Below are 18681 nucleotides of genomic sequence, written 5' to 3' on the forward strand. Positions count from 1 at the left end.
CCCCCCTCCTACGCCCCCTTCCCGGGGGCTTGGGCTTTGCCGGATGATCCAAGTGGAATTGGCGGAGAAGACCCTTGTCCAGGATGTTAGAGGCCGGTTCCCACGTATTCTCCTCGGGGCCATAACCCTCCCAGAAGAGGAGGTACTCCCATCTACGATGGTGGAACCGCATGTCCAAGATGTCCTTCACCTGATAGATGACGCCTTGTTCAGCTGCTGTGGTGATGGGTTCAGGAGGTTTGTCATGGAAAAACAGACAGGATCAAGGGTTTGAGGAGAGATACATGGAAGACGTGGTGGATCCTCAGAGTGGATGGAAGGCGTAGACGGTAGGAAACTGCACCCACTTGCTCCACTATGGAGAATGTACCAATATACCTGGGAGCTAGACGCATAGAGGGGGTGCATAATCGGATGTTCTTGGTGCTCAACCATACCTTATCTCCCGGGAGGAAGACAGGAGCAGGACGTTGTAGCCTATCTGTGTATTTCTTCGCAGTAGCGGCAGTCTGACGAAGCTTCATCTGGGTGGATCTCCAAAGATTGCGTAACTGACATGCTGTAAGTTGCACTGCAGGGGACGGGACCGTCAGAGGCAAGGGAGGCCTAAGTCTTTTCCCGTAGACCAACTGGAAGGGAGACATGTTGGTAGCAGATAGGGATGTGCAGAGCAAAATTTTATGTTCATATTTTTTATGTCCGAAAGGGGGTCCCACTTGCGGCCAATATGGACATAAGAAAAATCCAATGAGTTGGGTATATGTACATATGTGCAAAAAAAAAAATTTAAACCCCCTCACCCTCCTTAATCCCCCCCCCAGACTTACCACAACTCCCTGGTGATCGAGCGAGGAGTGAGGACGTCATTTCTGCAATCCTTGGCGAGAAGCATGTGACGTCGGTGGCACGTCGAGTGACGCGGCGTCACGTGATTCCCGGCTCGTTCGCGCCGGACGGCTCGTTCGGCCCAAAAAGAACTTTTGGCCAGCTTGGGGGGGCCTCCTGACCCCCCAAGCTGGCCAAAAGTTCTTTTTGGGCCGAACGAGCCGTCCGGCGCGAACGAGCCGTCCGGCGCAAACGAGCCGGGAATCACGTGACGCCGACGTCACGTGATTCCCGGCAAGTTCGCGCCGGACGGCTCGTTCGGCCCAAAAAGAACTTTTGGCCAGCTTGGGGGGGCCTCCTGACCCCCTCAAGCTGGCCAAAAGTTCTTTTTGGGCCGAACGAGCCGTCCGGCGCGAACTTGCCGGGAATCACGTGATGTCGCGTCTGAGTGACGCGGCGCCACGTGATTCCCGGCGAGTTCGCGCCGGACGGCTCGTTCGGCCCAAAAAGAACTTTTGGCCAGCTTGGGGGGGTCAGGAGGCCCCCCCAAGTTGGCCAAAAGTTCTTTTTGGGCCGAACGAGCCGTCCGGCGCGAACGAGCCGGGAATCACGTGACGCTGGCGTCACTCGACGTGCCGCCGACGTCACATGCTTCTCGCCAAGGATTGCAGAAATGGCGTCCTCACTCCTCGCTCCATCACCAGGGAGTTGTGGTAAGTCGGGGGGGGGGATTAAGGAGGGTGAGGGGGTTTATATTTTTATTTTGGCTCAACAATCGCGATTTCCCACATATCGAACATATCTATGTTCGATATGTGGGAAATCCGATCGTTTATGTCGAATCAATTTTTTAAGTAAAAAAAAAATATGAGTTGCGTTTTACTAATGCGGTCAATCCGAATGCACACCCCTAGTAGCAGAATGCTTATGGTGGTTGTAGAAGAACTCTGCCCACGGCAATAAGGCTACCCAGTCATTTTGGAGGTCTCCCACAAAGACACGGAAGAAGACCTTTAAGGTCCAATTTGTGTGCTCTGCTTGGCCATTGCCTTGGGGGTAGAAAGCTGTCATAAAATCCAGTTGGACCCCGAATTTCCTACAGAGAGCTCTCCAGTATTTAGCTGTGAATTGCGGGCCTCGGTCTGAGGCAACATGGAGAGGAAGCCCGTGTAGGCGTAAGATGTGTTGGGTGAAAAGACCTGCGAGTTCAGGCGCTGTTGGTAACTTAGTGAGGGGCACAAAATGGGCCATCTTCGAAAATCTATCGACCGTGACCCATATCACAGTCTTCCCTTCAGAGGGAGGTAAATCCACGATGAAGTTGGTGGACAAATGGGTCCATGGTTCTGTGGGAATGAGCAAAAGCTGGAGGAGTCCCCAGGGGCAGCCAGTCAGAGGCTTCTGTCAAGCACAGGTGTGATAGGAACTGACATAAGTACGAACATCTCTCTTGACCTGAGGCCACCAATAGTGTTCGGTCAACAGACCCAAGGTTTGAGCTACTCCCGGATGACCCTTCGGTCAACGAGTCATGGGCCCAAGACAGGACCTTCTTGCGTAGGCGAGCAGGTACCACCATCTTGCCCACAGGGACTATATCTGATGCTGCAAGGAGGACTATGGCCAGGTCGAGGATATATTGCAGCAGATTGGGGTTATCCTCTGTCTCCGCAGTGCAAGAGAGGGCATCCACCTGGATGTTCTTAGAAGCTGGTCTGTATCGAAGGACGAAGTTGAATCTGCTAAAAAAAAAATAGTGACCAATGAGCCTGCCGAGGATTAAGGTGTTAGGCCCGGCACAGGGACTCCAGGTTCTTGTGGTCCGTGTAAACAATCACAGGATGTTGGGCCCCCTCCAGCCACCTTGATGGCCAGCAGTTCCTTGTCTCCCATGCTGTTATTCTTTTCCGCGGGCGAGAACTTCTGGGAAAAGTAAGAACACGGCAGGGATTTGCCATTGCTGGAGTCTTGACTCAGGACGGCTCCCACCGCAAGGTCGCAGGTGTCAACCTCCACAACAGATTGACGCTGGGGATCCAGATGGTGGAGACAGGTGTCTTGGAGGAAGGCAGATTTCAGTTCCTGGAAAGCTTTTAGCGCTGCCGCAGACCAGTTCTTAGCGTCAGCCCCCTTCTTGGTAAGTGCTGTTAGCGGAGCCACCATCCGGGAATAATGGGGTATGAACTGGCGATAAAAATTGGCGAAGCCAAGGAAATGTCGAAGCGCCTTAACTCCCACTGGTTGAGGCCAATCCTTGATGGCCGTTACTTTCTCAGGGTCCATGTGAAAACCCGTGGAGGAAACAAAATACCCAAGGAAGGGTAAAGATTCTTGCTCAAACTGACACTTTTCCATCTTGGCAAAGAGACGATTGTCCTGGAGTTTCTGTAGTACACTTCGAACGTGTGTGCGGTGCGTGGCCAGGCACTTTGAGTATATCAGCACATCGTCTAGATATACTATGACCGAGGTGTGCAACATACCCCTTAGCACCTCGTTCATTAGGTTTTGAAAAACCGCAGGAGCATTGCAGATCCGAAGGGCATGACCAGATATTCGTAATGGCAGTCTTCCACTCATCGCCTGGTCGTATCCATACCAGGTTGTACGCCCCTCGAAGGTCTAACTTGGTGAAGACCTTGGCTCCCTGTAATCGGTCAAGTAGCTCCAGAATTGGTGGCAAGGGGTATCTGTCGCGTCGTGTGATGGTATTCAGATCATGATAGTCTATACAGGGTAGGAGAGACCTGTCGCAACAAAGAAGAACCCAGCTCCGGCTGGGGAAGTAGAGGGCCGAATGAAGCCTCTGTCCAAATTCTCCCGGATATATGAAGACATGGCTCGGGTTTCCAGGGGCGACAAGGGGTAAACCCGCCCCCTAGGAGGCGTGGTACCTAGGGATCAGGTTGATGGCACAGTCAAAGGGCCGGTGTTCTGGGAGGAGTTCGGCCTTTTCTTTCGAAAAGACATCCATGTAATACTGATATTGCGGCGTTAGCGCCAAAGGTGTGGTCAGGAGTGGTACCGAAGGTCGAAGGATAGCTGCCAGGCAGGAGCCAAAACAAGACTGGCTCCAGGAGGCAATCTGGAGGGTATCCCAGTGGATAACCGGGGAGTGTTTCTGAAGCCAGGGTAAGCCCAAGATGACTGAATGAATAGACCTCTCCAAGAAGAGAAATGAGATCTCTTCAACATGTAGCAGACCCGTGCGTATGGTTATGAGTTTGGTGCAAGTAGAAATGATCCCCCGGAGGGGAGTCCCATGAATAGAAGACTCTCGGATGGGGGGCTGTTGGGGTTAGACCCCAATTTGTAGTTGCTGGACGAGGTCCATGAGGATGAAATTCCCCCCTGCTCTGGAATCGACCAGAGCCAGCGTATCAAAAGTACCTCCGGAATAGACAATGGTAACCGGTATGGTGCATGGGGAGGCGGAAGTAGTATTACCTAGGGTCAACTCCCCAACAATCCCTAGGTTCTGGCATTTCCCAGCCGCTCGCCACATTGAGCTAGGAAGTGCCCCTTGTTGCCGCTTATAGGCATAGGCCTTGAGTACGGTGACGTCTCCTCTCCTCCAGAGAGATCGGACCTCATCCTAATTGCATGGGTTCTTCCCCCGGAGCCCCGGCAGCGGCAGGTGATACTGGTCGAGGGAATGTAGAGCCTGAGTTATTAGGGCTACGACCGGACTTCCCTTCATGAAAGAGGTGTTGGATTCAGCGATCGATCCGCCCTGCTAGGTCAATCAAGCTATCCAGGCCATCTGGAAGGTCTCTCGCGGCTAGCTCGTCCTGGAGACATGAAGATATCCCTTCCAAGAATATTCCGTGGAGACTATCGTCCCTCCAGTCTAGTTCGGCTGCCAAGGTATGGAACTCAACCGCATACTCGGCATGGGACCGAGTGCCTTGGCACAGTTGGAGTAACTCGGAGGCAGCTGTGGATCTGTGAGCAAGCTCGTCGAAGATCTGTTGGAAGGCAGAAACGAAGTGTTCCAGATTCCCAAGGATGGGATCCTTATGCTCCCATAATGAGGAGGCCCAGGCCAGAGGCTTCCCGTCTAGCAAAGACAGGTTATAGCTGGTTTTAATCGGATCCGTAGAGAACTGGAAGGGGCAGCAAATTGAATCGGATGTAGCACTGATTGATGAATCTGCGGCAGTACTTCGCTTCCCCCGAGTACCGTGAAGGTGCCAGGAGCTGTGTTGGCGTTGCCGGTTCGGGATCAGCTGCAGCAACTGGCACAGGAGGTACCAGTTCAGGTGTACCATCAATCCGATTGGCCAGTCTCTCTACGGCCTTCATCAGGGCATCCAGACAGATTTGCTGTTGCTGCAGACGCTGGGCAATTCTAGGGATGGCCTTTAAGCCGGCCATGTCCGCTGGGTCCATGGCCTTGCAAACTGTTGGGATTCGTGGACCCTTGAGCCGGCTGCGACAGATGTTGGCCCACTGTGGGAAGGCCTACTGTGGAGGTCGGAGCCGGGAGGCAGCATAATACAGGAGACCAGAAGAATCTTCATCACTGGAAGCCCGAGGTCCCCCCAGAAGGAGCCTGTGAGGACCTGAACCGCTTGGACTTACATGCGATCTCTTGTGGGCGAGAAGCTGAAGAGTCCCGGAGTCGTGAAGAGAGGAGGCACCGAGGTCAGGAGGCCTACAGGAGCTTCGCCACTGGAAGCCCACGGTCCCCCCGGGAGGAGCCCATGAGGACTTAGGCAGGGCCTCCTGAAGCAGTGGAGCTGGATACCTGGGGTGAGCCTGAAGATAGAAGCCAGAGGACGAGCCGGTCAGAAGGCAGTGGACGAGCCGAAGTCAGAAGCAGCAACTAGTAACTCGGGGAAGAGTGAACCTCTTTGCAAGGCAAGATATGTGCCTAGCTGCAGGGTTTAAATACCCCTGCAGCATCTGACGTCATCTGGAGGCTGTCCTGCATCTTCCCGCGCAGGCCCCTTTAAATCTCGAGCCCCTGCGTGTACGCGCGCCTAGGGGGTGGGGCCAGATGCGGCGGATCGGCTTCTCCCTCAATGAGGGAGCACCGTGGCAGAGGCCAGGATGGGCCTTGCTGGACGGAGAGGCATTTCAGTGGCCCGGGCCGGCCCCGAGGTAGGTGGAGGGATCAGGACACGGCCCGGGACTGTAACAAGAACTTGAGAATAATTCTAGGAAATTAAATTGAGTATACTTAACTTTCTTAAATCCTCTATTGTTTCCCCAATTGAATTGTTAAGGAAATTTATGTTGAGATTCTTAAAGTTTCTCTTATTGCAGCCCCTCCTATTACTAAACATTTTATTTACCCTTACGATTAAATGGAAATATTAGAGGTCACTCTTCATTGCATGCTGACGAATTGGAAAATTTGCCAGATTTTTTACAAGAATCCCAGATAGTTGTTCAGGGTACTGCTACTCTGCTTGTAGTATTTGCTATGGAACATGATCATGTGTGGACAATGAAAATGTTTTTTTGTTTTTCAAATAAGAGTTTTCTTGGGCATCAATTGACCTTATTTCCTGATGTCGCTAAGGCGACCCAACTGAGACAGAAGTTATTTATGGCTAAAAAGCAGTGAGTATTAGATATTGGTGCAATATAGGGGTGTCCATTCGTTTCCAACGTATTGGTAATCCACAAAGTATAGGGCCATATTCTTTGTATTCGTGGGGAAGTGAAACGTATCACGATTCCCCAGTAATACAACGAATCTTCACCGAATTATTCGGCCATCTAAAGGAGCGAATTTAAACAAACCCCCCACCCTCCTGACCCCCCCAAGACTTACCAAAACTCCCTGGTGGTCCACCGGGGGGTCCGGGAGCCATCTCCTGCACTCACGCTGTCGGCTGCCAGTATTCAAAATGACGCCGATAGCCTTTGCCCTCACTATGTCACAGGGGCCGACCAATGGCACCAGTAGCCCCTGTGACATAGTAAGGGCAAAGGCTATCGGCGCCATTTTGATTACTGGCAGCCAACGGCCCGAGTGCAGGAGATGGCTCCCGGACCCCCGATGGACCACCAGGGAGTTTTGGTAAGTCTTGGGGGGGTCAGGAGGGTGGGGGGTTGTAGTTAATTCAATTTTAGCCGGGAAACGAATAAGAATGAACGCATGAATGTATTGGGGGCCCCCCTTGCCGAATGCAATGTATCTGCCCCCCCACGAATATGAATTACGAATGCAACGTATGCTGTCCCTTTTCACATCCCTAGTGCAATATTCTTTTTACAATTTCCTTGTAAGCATATTATTAAAATGGCTTCTAATAGCTTTATTTTTTGAATCCTGATCTATTGGAAGGTTTTCTTCTAAATCGAGAGAGACCATCTCCTGTTCTTCCTTAATGTTGCAATACCATTATTAATGATTGTGAATTATATTATTGATTTACTGTGCTATTTCTTATCTTTTTTTTTTAAATTAATTATTATATATAGGTTCCCATAAAGTGGTCTTATAGGACAATATCTCTAATGGAATTTGTTTTCCTTATTCACCGTTTAATTTCCTTTTGTTTATCCAAGTTCTGGATGTCTTTTGTTTGACTTCTAAAACGTGAAAAATTCTGAAAATAAAGAGTTAAAAAAAAAAAAAACCTAGTCTGAGAAATCTGTTTACAGTGCTGCGTGTATCTAGCAGCGAGTATGTTCAGAAATGACAAATAGTAGCAAAATTGATTCTCTACCCTCTTTCTGGCAGACTTCAGAGATGTGGGTGAATTTCTCTCCCTTTGCTGTTGCAGAGTACCCTGGGCAAAGGTTCGCAAGACTTATTTTGGAAGTGGGAAGAACAAGCAGAGCTTGGATGCAATTGAGAAAGCTGCTTTCTTTGTAACGCTGGATGATACGGAACAGGGCTACAGGAAGGAGGACCCAGTGACATCTCTTGATAGTTATGCAAAGTCCTTGCTGCATGGAAAGTGCTATGACAGGTATAAAAGCATAATTTATTGCATGTTTTCCTTCCTTAGGTTGTTTTTATATTGAAATCCACTGGGAAGGTGATTTTTAACAGCCCACATAGGGCATATAAGACCACTTTGAAAATTCCTGTGTTGTGCCAGTAAGCAAGTAGACAGATGTAACTTACTGTGTGTGCATTTAAGTGCATATGTTTGAAAATTAAAACTCTGCGTATAAATGCTTCCCCCCCCCCCCCCATCTCTTCCCACTGGACATGCATGAAATTGTATTTCATGCTTACGTTTCCCGCATAAACCCTCCCCCAGTTCAGTTTCAGAAAGTAATTTATGCACATAAATCCTTTTGAAAATTACTACTATTACTTAACATTTCTATATCTCTATTCAATGTATGTAGTGTTGTAAAAACAGCACACGAGACATTCCCTGCTTAATGGAGCTTACAATCTAATCCAGATAAACATAAAGTCAACAGACAATTGCTAAATTTAGTTATAAGGTTGAAGGCGAACCAACAGAAGATTTAAAAGCAGCCTCAAAAAGGTGGATTTTTAGATGGGATTTAAACAAGATGAGAGAGGGAGCATGATGCACCAGACAAGAAAACTATTCCAAGCACATGGTGCAGCCAGGTGGAAAGCACTGATTTGGAAATTGGTGGAAGAGTGGAAGGGCATAGATGAGAGTGACTTGATGGTTGAGCAGAGTGCATGAGGAGAGGTAGTGAGGAGCTGCACTTGTAGGTGACCATGAGAGAGTCAATGCAGTAACTTCAAAAGAGGGGTTATATAGGTGTAGTGACTTTGGCGAAAGATATGTCATGCAGCTGAATTTAGGATGGATTGTAGAGAGAGATGGCTTGCTAGGAGACCTGTGAGGAGCAGTTTGCAATATTCTAAGGGGCTGATGCAATACAGTGCGCTCAGCCGAACGTACTGTATAACCTGCAGTCAGATGTAGGTTAAATAGGAGCTAATCCACCCCCTAATGCCATAGGGGGATTAGCGCCTGTTTAACGGGCGTCTGATGCAGAGTGAATGCAATAGCGCTCATCACATGCAAATGCGTATGAATGAGGCTATTACTCATTCACTCCGCATTAAAAACAAAAAAAAAAAGTGTGTGTCTCAGACACACATTTAGCTCTCAGAAATTAATGCCTGCCTGGAGCAGTCGTTAATAGCTGAGCGCATGTAAAAGAAGTTCAGAAAAGCAGAAAAAACTGCTTTTCTGTACTTAAGTAAAAAAAAAAAAAAAACCAAAACACCTCGGCAGACTGCTGAGTTATGAAGACAGACGCCGGTAAACTCGTAGTCTGTTTTCATAACCGGTAGCCGCCGCAGGTTCATGTTAGCTTGCACGCTCCTAGCGCCTCCTTGCTAGCGCGACCTCCTAATTTCCATATAGCATGGTGACCCCTTGTGGGCGCCATGCACACATTAAGAAAGCGGGCACTGACTTTTCAGCACCCACATTCCGCGCTTTTATTTTGCATCGGCCCCTAAGTATGAGAAGGAGCAGCTACAAAAGTAAAAAATGTCCAAGAGGCGTGGTCATTGTTAAAAAATACCATTCTAGAAGCACAGTCCAGATGTATTCCACACATTAAGAAAGGTGGAAAGAAGGCAAAACGATTACCGGCATGGTTAAAAGGGGAGGTGAAAGAAGCTATTTTAGCCAAAAGATCTTCATTCAAAAATTGGAAGAAGGATCCAACAGAAGAAAATAGGATAAAGCATAAACATTGGCAAGTTAAATGTAAAATCAGTATAACATCATATGGGTAACCCACAGGTATAATTCTAGTGAATAAATAATATATAAATACCTGTGTATAATTTAACTCTTTTTTTATTGTTAATCTTTTAATTTAATACATTTTCATAATCCAAAAATTTATTTTAAAACAATATCACCACTATCACTCATACCACATTCACACATGCACAATCACATTACACAAAAAATATTGCACAAAAAATATTGCACCTATTTCTAATACAACAGTTCACCTATTACTAACATATTGAAATACATCCATGTATCATTTATCAACAAATTCTTACAATCAGATAGCACCAATTTTGTGTATATATTTCATTTATCGTACAACCAACAAATATCTTAACACATCCTTATTTCAGTTATTATTTGTCTCCCTCTTAGTTCCCTTTCATGTTCTTGCTATTTGTGAACTCCCGACGAAAAGCTTCCGTTTCACCGAGGTGGTTTCCTCAGGGGACCATTGTTAACTCATTTCTTTCACCTGAAACATAGAAAACATAGAAATAGGTGCAATATTTTTTGTGCAATATTTTTTGTGTAATGTGATTGTGCATGTGTGAATGTGGTATGAGTGATAGTGGTGATATTGTTTTAAAATAAATTTTTGGATTATGAAAATGTATTAAATTAAAAGATTAACAATAAAAAAAGAGTTAAATTATACACAGGTATTTATATACAAGTTAAATGTAAGACATTGATAAGACAGGCAAAGAGAGAATTTGAAAAGAAGTTGGCTGTAGAGGCAAAAACTCACAGTAAAAACTTTTAAAAATATATCTGAAGCAGAAAGCCTGTGAGGGAGTCAGTTGGACCGTTAGATGATCGAGGGATTAAAGGGGCACTTAGAGAAGATAAGGCCATCGCGGAAAGATTAAATGATTTCTTTGCTTCGGTGTTTACTGAAGAGGATGTTGGGGAGGTACCCGTAATGGAGAAGGTTTCATGGGTAATGATTCAGATGGACTGAATCAAATCACGGTGAACCTAGAAGATGTGGTAGGCCTGATTGACAAACTGAAGAGTAGTAAATCACCTGGACCGGATGGTATACACTCCAGATTTCTGAAGGAACTAAAAAATGAAATTTCAGACCTATTAGTAAAAATTTGTAACTTATCATTAAAATCATCCATTGTACCTGAAGACTGGAGGATAGCAAATGTAACCCCAATATTTAAAAAGGGCTCCAGGGGCGATCCGGGAAACTACAGACCGGTTAGCCTGACTTCAGTGCCAGGAAAAATAGTGGAAAGTGTTCTAAACATCAAAATCACAGAACATATAGAAAGACATGGTTTAATGGAACAAAGTCAGCATGGCTTTACCCATGCTTGCCTCACAAATCTACTTCACTTTTTTGAAGGAGTTAATAAACATGTGGATAAAGGTGAACCGGTAGATATAGTATACCTGGATTTTCAGAAGGCGTTTGACAAAGTTCCTCATGAGAGGCTTTATTTATTATTTATTTATTTAATTAAAAGTCTATACCGATGTTAGTCGAAACATCACCTCGGTTTACATGGAACAAAATCAACGGAAATTACAAGTAACAGGGGAAGGGTAAGGGGTTCAAAGCCTTAAGGAGAGCCAAGAAGCATAGGAACAAACAACAAGTGAACTATAATGTCATAAGAACAAGGTCATAGTCAAATTCAGGTCATGATCCATCACAATTCAATATTCATCAAGGGTGTTGGGGAAAGGCTTGTTTGAATAGCCAGGTTTTGAGCTGGGCTCTGAATTTGGTGATGCAAGGTTCAAGTCTGAGGTGGGTTGGGAGTAAGTTCCAGTGCATAGGTCCAGCAATGGAGAGCGCCCGATCCCTTGTAGCTGTGAGGTGTGCTTTCTTTAGGGATGGCACATGGAGGGACCCTTTGTTAGTGGTCCTTGTCGCTCAATTCGAGCAGGCAAATTGGAGGGGATCTGCCAGCCAGTTGGAGTGATGGGAATATAAGGCTTTATGTATAATGGTCAGGGATTTAAAGAGGATGCGGGAGGGAATAGGGAGCCAGTGTAGGTCCTTCAGTATAGGGGAAATATGGTCGTATTTGTGAGCGTTGGAGAGGGTTCTGGCTACAGTGTTCTGTAGCATTTGGAGGGGCTTTAAGGAGGAGTAGGGGAGGCCAAGAAAGAGGGAGTTACAGTAATCCATCTTGGATGCCAGTGTAGCCTGGACGACAGTGCGGAAGTCACTAGCGTGAAAGAGAGGTTTCAGGTTTTTTAAGACTTTAAGTTTGAAGAAACCCTCTTTGAGTATGGCACTGATATGTTTTTTGAAGTTCAGTTGTTGGTCAATTAGGACCTCCAGGTTCCTTGCGCAGGGCTGTGCATGAGGAATCTTGATAGCAGAGTCAATTGAGAGTGTGGGATTAGTAGGGGGGTGATGGGATATGAGGAGGAGTTCAGTTTTGGCAGTGTTTAGAGCAAGGTGGAGGTTGGTAAGTAAGGAGTTAATGGCAGCGAGATGGTTTCCCCAGGCTTCTAGGAAAAGTAAAAAGTCATGGGATAGGTGGCGATATCCTTTCGTGGATTACAAACTGGCTAAAAGACAGGAAACAGAGAGTAGGATTAAATGGGCAATTTTCTCAGTGGAAGGGAGTGGACAGTGGAGTGCCTCAGGGATCTGTATTGGGACCCTTACTTTTCAATATATTTATAAATGATCTGGAAAGAAATACGACGAGTGAGATAATCAAATTTGCAGATGACACAAAATTGTTCAGAGTAGTTAAATCACAAGCAGATTGTGATAAATTGCAGGAAGACCTTGTGAGACTGGAAAATTGGGCATCCAAATGGCAGATGAAATTAAATGTGGATAAGTGCAAGATGATGCATATAGGGAAAAATAACCCATGCTATAATTACACAATGTTGGGTTCCATATTAGGTGCTACAACCCAAGAAAGAGATCTAGGTGTCATAGTGGATAATACATTGAAATCGTCGGTACAGTGTGCTGCGGCAGTCAAAAAAGCAAATAGAATGTTGGGAATTATTAGAAAGGGAATGGTGAATAAAACAGAAAATGTCATAATGCCTCTGTATCGCTTCATGGTAAGACCACACCTTGAATACTGTGTACAATTCTGGTCGCCGCATCTCAAAAAAGATATAATTGCGATGGAGAAGGTACAGAGTGTTACGCTTGGGCTCCGGTCAGGAGTCGTGAACACCACCCAGCAGGGTGGCTCCAGGTGGAGAGAGACAGGAATGGCTAGAAACAGTGTCTGGTTCCAGGCTGGGTCAGGGCAGGCAGCAAGTAGCAGTGTCTCGGTTCAGGCTGGGTCAGGGCAGGCGGCAAGTAGCAGTGTCTGGGTCTAGGCTGGGTCAGGGCAGGCGGCAAGTAGCAGTGTCTGGGTTCAGGCTGGGTCAGGGCAAGGCAGGTCAGAAGGCCCGTAGGCCAAACACACACAGAAGGCCCGTAGGCCACACACAGTAAGCAAGGCAAGGCAGAGAAGGCCCGTAGGCCACACACACACAGAAGACCCGTAGGCCACACACCGTAAGCAGGGCAAGGCAGGTCAGAAGGCCCGTAGGCCACACACACACAGACAGAAGGCCCGTAGGCCCACACACCGAAAGCAGAGCAGGCAGGTCAGAGGGCCCGTAGGCCACACATACACACGGAAGGCCCGTAGGCCACACACCGTAGTCAGGGCAAGGCAGGTCAGAAGGCCCGTAGGCCACACACACACACACAGAAGGCCCATAGGCCACACACCGTAAGCAGAGCAGGCAGGTCAGAAGGCCCGTAGGCCACACATACACACGGAAGGCCCGTAGGCCACACACCGTAGTCAGGGCAAGGCAGGTCAGAAGGCCCGTAGGCCACACACCGTAAGCAGAGCAGGCAGGTCAGAAGGCCCGTAGGCCACACATACACAGAAGGCCCGTAGGCCACACACCGTAAGCAGAGCAGGCAGGTCAGAAGGCCCGTAGGCCAGGTAAGAGAAGCGAGGAAGAAGGCCCGAAGGCCGGGCAAGGCAAGGCAAGGAAAGGCCCGAAGGCCGCGCAAGGCTAGAGCAGGGAGCCCAGGTGAGCTCGATGCCGAAGCACCGAGGGAACTGTCAGGCAGGGTTATAAGGGCCAACCCAGAACATAGAGTGGACAGGGGAGATGGCCTGGGCCTGTCAGGAGAGCCAGCACTAGAGGGACCCCTGGTGGTGAGGCGGTTGCACTGCAGCCAAAACTGTAACAGTACCCCCTCCGCAAGGCCTCCCCCTCCTCCTGGGTCCCATCTTAGCAGGGGGTACTCAAAAATGAAATCAGACCCCTCCGAGGGCAGCAACAGCTGGAGCAATTCAACAGGCTCAGATGGCTGAGTCAGAAAATCTGTTAGTGGTACCGGTTTGAGCCCCTCCATGGTGGCAGCAGGACCGGTTTAGCAGGCTCGTCTCGGGGTAGTGCAGCAGGCTCGGGCCCCTCTCGGGATGAAACAGCAGGCTGGAACACCTCTCCGGGCGTTGTAGCAGGTTCGGACCCCTCTCGGGGCGATGAAGCAGGCTCGGACCCTTCTCGGGGCGATGAAGCAGACTCAGACCCCTCTCGGGGCGATGAAGCAGGCTCTGACCCCTCTCCGGGCGTTGTAGCAGGTTCGGACCCCTCTTGGGGCGATGAAGCAGGCTCGAACACCTCTCCGGGCGTTGTAGCAGGTTCGGACCCCTCTCGGGGTGATGAAGCAGGCTCGAACACCTCTCCGGGCGTTGTAGCAGGTTCGGACCCCTCTCGGGGCGATGAAGCAGGCTCGAACACCTCTCCGGGCGTTGTAGCAGGTTCGGACCCCTCTCGGGGCGATGCAGCAGGCTCGAACACCTCTCCGGGCATTGTAGCAGGCTTGGCCCCCTCTTGGGGTGATGCAGCAGGCTTGGCCCCCTCTTGGGGCGATGCAGCAGGCTCGGCCCCCTCTTGGGGCGATGCAGCAGGCTTGGCCCCCTCTTGGGGTGATGCAGCAGGCTTGGATCCTCCTCGGGGCGATGCAGCAGGCTTGGCCCCCTCTTGGGGCGATGCAGCAGGCTCGGCTCCCTCTTGGGGCGATGCAGCAGGCTCGGACCCCTCTTGGGGCGATGCAGCAGGCTCGGACCACTCTTGGGGCGATGCAGCAGGCTCGGACCCCTCTTGGGTTGATGCAGCAGGCTCGGCCCCTTCTTGGGGTGATGCAGCAGGCTTGGCCCCCTCTTGGGGTGATGCAGCAGGCTCGGCCCCCTCTTGGGGTGATGCAGCAGGCTCGGCCCCCTCTTGGGGCGACGCAGCAGGCTCGGCCCCCTCTTGGGGCGACGCAGCAGGCTTGGCCCCCTCTTGGGGTGATGGAACAGGCTCAGATGGCAGAGCAGCAAGGTTAGAAGCAGTGCACATAGAAGACACAGGTTGCACTGCTGTGGGCTTGATACCTCTAGCCAAACTCTGAGGCTCCTTATTTTGTTTCTGGAGGAGCAGTTTAGAGAAGGCACAGGCAGTTCTAGGACGTCTAGGGAATGTGCTCGTTAGTGTCTCAACAGCAGCTGTGGGAAGCAGAGCCCTGCTAGAGTTAATCAACTCTCTCCGTTTGAGAGAAACCTGTTCCTGAGGCTCTAGCACTGGTGTCACAGAAGCCTTCTTGGCCAGGTAAGTCCTGGGTTTTTCTATCCACAAACTGCCAGCTAAAATGTCTGTTTTAGTGGAGCCAGAAGCAGAATACCGGTTAGGAGAGCTGATTGTTTTTTCTAATGGAACAGCTGATCCTAAAGCAGAACAACGGGGGCAGGGTTTGCCTGGTGGTAACAGACACGGAAGACAGGAGCATTTCCACCACCCTGGTTTAGGATTTAAACAATTTAAACATTCCTGATAGACTGAGACGTTCCTCTTATGACAACCACTGCATACCCAGTGTTCTTGGTCTGAGAGTTGACAGGCAAGACAGTTCTTGTAACTGGGATAATTCAAAGTCTGGCAACAAGCACAGACATAAAAACTTGGAGGCTGAGGCATAATGTGAGTAGAAGGAAAAAGAAAAAATTGGCTCACCGGTAGTACCAAGACCTATCTCTTCACCTGGAAATTTGGTGGCTTCGGCATACTGTTACGCTTGGGCTCCGGTTAGGAGTCGTGAACACCACCCAGCAGGGTGGCTCCAGGTGGAGAGAGACAGGAATGGCTAGAAACAGTGTCTGGTTCCAGGCTGGGTCAGGGCAGGCAGCAAGTAGCAGTGTCTCGGTTCAGGCTGGGTCAGGGCAGGCGGCAAGTAGCAGTGTCTGGGTTCAGGCTGGGTCAGGGCAGGCGGCAAGTAGCAGTGTCTGGGTTCAGGCTGGGTCAGGGCAGGCGGCAAGTAGCAGTGTCTGGGTCTAGGCTGGGTCAGGGCAGGCGGCAAGTAGCAGTGTCTGGGTTCAGGCTGGGTCAGGGCAAGGCAGGTCAGAAGGCCCGTAGGCCACACACACACAGAAGGCCCGTAGGCCACACACAGTAAGCAAGGCAAGGCAGAGAAGGCCCGTAGGCCACACACACACAGAAGACCCGAAGGCCACACACCGTAAGCAGGGCAAGGCAGGTCAGAAGGCCCGTAGGCCACACACACACAGACAGAAGGCCCGTAGGCCCACACACCGAAAGCAGAGCAGGCAGGTCAGAGGGCCCGTAGGCCACACATACACACGGAAGGCCCGTAGGCCACACACCGTAGTCAGGGCAAGGCAGGTCAGAAGGCCCATAGGCCACACACACACACACACACACAGAAGGCCCGTAGGCCACACACCGTAAGCAGAGCAGGCAGGTCAGAAGGCCCGTAGGCCACACATACACAGAAGGCCCGTAGGCCACACACCGTAAGCAGAGCAGGCAGGTCAGAAGGCCCGTAGGCCACACATACACACAGAAGGCCCGTAGGCCACACACCGTAGTCAGGGCAAGGCAGGTCAGAAGGCCCGTAGGCCACACACACACACAGAAGGCCCGTAGGCCACACACCGTAAGCAGAGCAGGCAGGTCAGAAGGCCCGTAGGCCACACACACACAGACAGAAGGCCCGTAGGCCCACACACCGAAAGCAGAGCAGGCAGGTCAGAAGGCCCGTAGGCCACACATACACACAGAAGGCCCGTAGGCCACACACCGTAGTCAGGGCAAGGCAGGTCAGAAGGCCCGTAGGCCACACACACACACAGAAGGCCCGTAGGCCACACACCGTAAGCAGAGCAGGCAGGTCAGAAGGCCCGTAGGCCACACACACACAGACAGAAGGCCCGTAGGCCCACACACCGAAAGCAGAGCAGGCAGGTCAGAGGGCCCGTAGGCCACACATACACACGGAAGGCCCGTAGGCCACACACCGTAGTCAGGGCAAGGCAGGTCAGAAGGCCCATAGGCCACACACACACACACACACACAGAAGGCCCGTAGGCCACACTCCGTAAGCAGAGCAGGCAGGTCAGAAGGCCCGTAGGCCACACATACACAGAAGGCCCGTAGGCCACACACCGTAAGCAGAGCAGGCAGGTCAGAAGGCCCGTAGGCCACACATACACACAGAAGGCCCGTAGGCCACACACCGTAAGCAGAGCAGGCAGGTCAGAAGGCCCGTAGGCCAGGTAAGAGAAGCGAGGAAGAAGGCCTGAAGGCCGCGCAGGGCAAGGAAAGGCCTGAAGGCCGCGCAGGGCAAGGAAAGGCCTGAAGGCCGCGCAGGGCAAGGAAAGGCCCGAAGGCCGCGCAGGGCAAGGCAAGGAAAGGCAAGTAGCAGTGTCTGGGTTCAGGCTGGGTCAGGGCAAGGCAGGTCAGAAGGCCCGTAGGCCACACACACACAGAAGGCCCGTAGGCCACACACAGTAAGCAAGGCAAGGCAGAGAAGGCCCGTAGGCCACACACACACAGAAGACCCGAAGGCCACACACCGTAAGCAGGGCAAGGCAGGTCAGAAGGCCCGTAGGCCACACACACACACAGACAGAAGGCCCGTAGGCCCACACACCGAAAGCAGAGCAGGCAGGTCAGAGGGCCCGTAGGCCACACATACACACGGAAGGCCCGTAGGCCACACACCGTAGTCAGGGCAAGGCAGGTCAGAAGGCCCATAGGCCACACACACACACACACACACAGAAGGCCCGTAGGCCACACACCGTAAGCAGAGCAGGCAGGTCAGAAGGCCCGTAGGCCACACATACACAGAAGGCCCGTAGGCCACACACCGTTAGCAGAGCAGGCAGGTCAGAAGGCCCGTAGGCCACACATACACACAGAAGGCCCGTAGGCCACACACCGTAGTCAGGGCAAGGCAGGTCAGAAGGCCCGTAGGCCACACACACACACAGAAGGCCCGTAGGCCACACACCGTAAGCAGAGCAGGCAGGTCAGAAGGCCCGTAGGCCAGGTAAGAGAAGCGAGGAAGAAGGCCTGAAGGCCGCGCAGGGCAAGGAAAGGCCCGAAGGCCGCGCAAGGCTAGAGCAGGGAGCCCAGGTGAGCTCGATGCCGAAGCACCGAGGGAACTGTCAGGCAGGGTTATAAGGGCCAACCCAGAACATAGAGTGGACAGCGGAGATGGCCTGGGCCTGTCAGGAGAGCCAGCACTAGAGGGACCCCTGGTGGTGAGGCGGTTGCACTGCAGCCAAAACTGTAACACAGAGAAGGGCTACCAAAATGATAAGGGGAATGGAATAACTCCCCTATGAGGAAAGACTAAAGAGGTTAGGACTTTTCAGCTTGGAGAAGAGACGACTGAGGGGGGGATATGATAGAGGTGTTTAAAATCATGAGAGGTCTAGAACGGGTAGATGTGAATCGGTTATTTACTCTTTTGGATAGTAGAAAGACTAGGGGGCACTCCATGAAGTTAGCATGGGGCACATTTAAACTAATCGGAGAAAGTTCTTTTTTACTCAACGCACAATTAAACTCTGGAATTTGTTGCCAGAGGATGTGGTTAGTGCAGTTAGTATAGCTGTGTTTAAAAAAGGATTGGATAAGTTCTTGGAGGAGAAGTCATTACCTGCTATTAAGTTCACTTAGAGAATAGCCACTGCCATTAGCAATGGTATCATGGAATAGACTTAGTTTTTGGGTACTTGCCAGGTTCTTATGGCCTGGATTGGCCACTGTTGGAAACAGGATGCTGGGCTTGATGGACCCTTGGTCTGACCCAGTATGGCATTTTCTTTTGTTCTTATGTTC

At 50.4% G+C, this 18681-nt stretch overlaps 1 protein-coding gene across 1 annotated transcript in view; it reads left to right on the forward strand.

Moving 5' to 3' along the window:
* CPT1A (carnitine palmitoyltransferase 1A) overlaps positions 1–18681 on the forward strand; it is a 939552-nt gene that overhangs the window by 510053 nt on the left and 410818 nt on the right. The window contains 1 exon segment of the mRNA XM_029583120.1: positions 7569–7757. Coding sequence (XP_029438980.1) covers positions 7569–7757 — 189 coding nt within the window.

This window comes from Rhinatrema bivittatum, chromosome 17 (genome assembly GCF_901001135.1).
Source record: "Rhinatrema bivittatum chromosome 17, aRhiBiv1.1, whole genome shotgun sequence".
Taxonomy (NCBI): Eukaryota; Metazoa; Chordata; class Amphibia; order Gymnophiona; family Rhinatrematidae; genus Rhinatrema; species Rhinatrema bivittatum.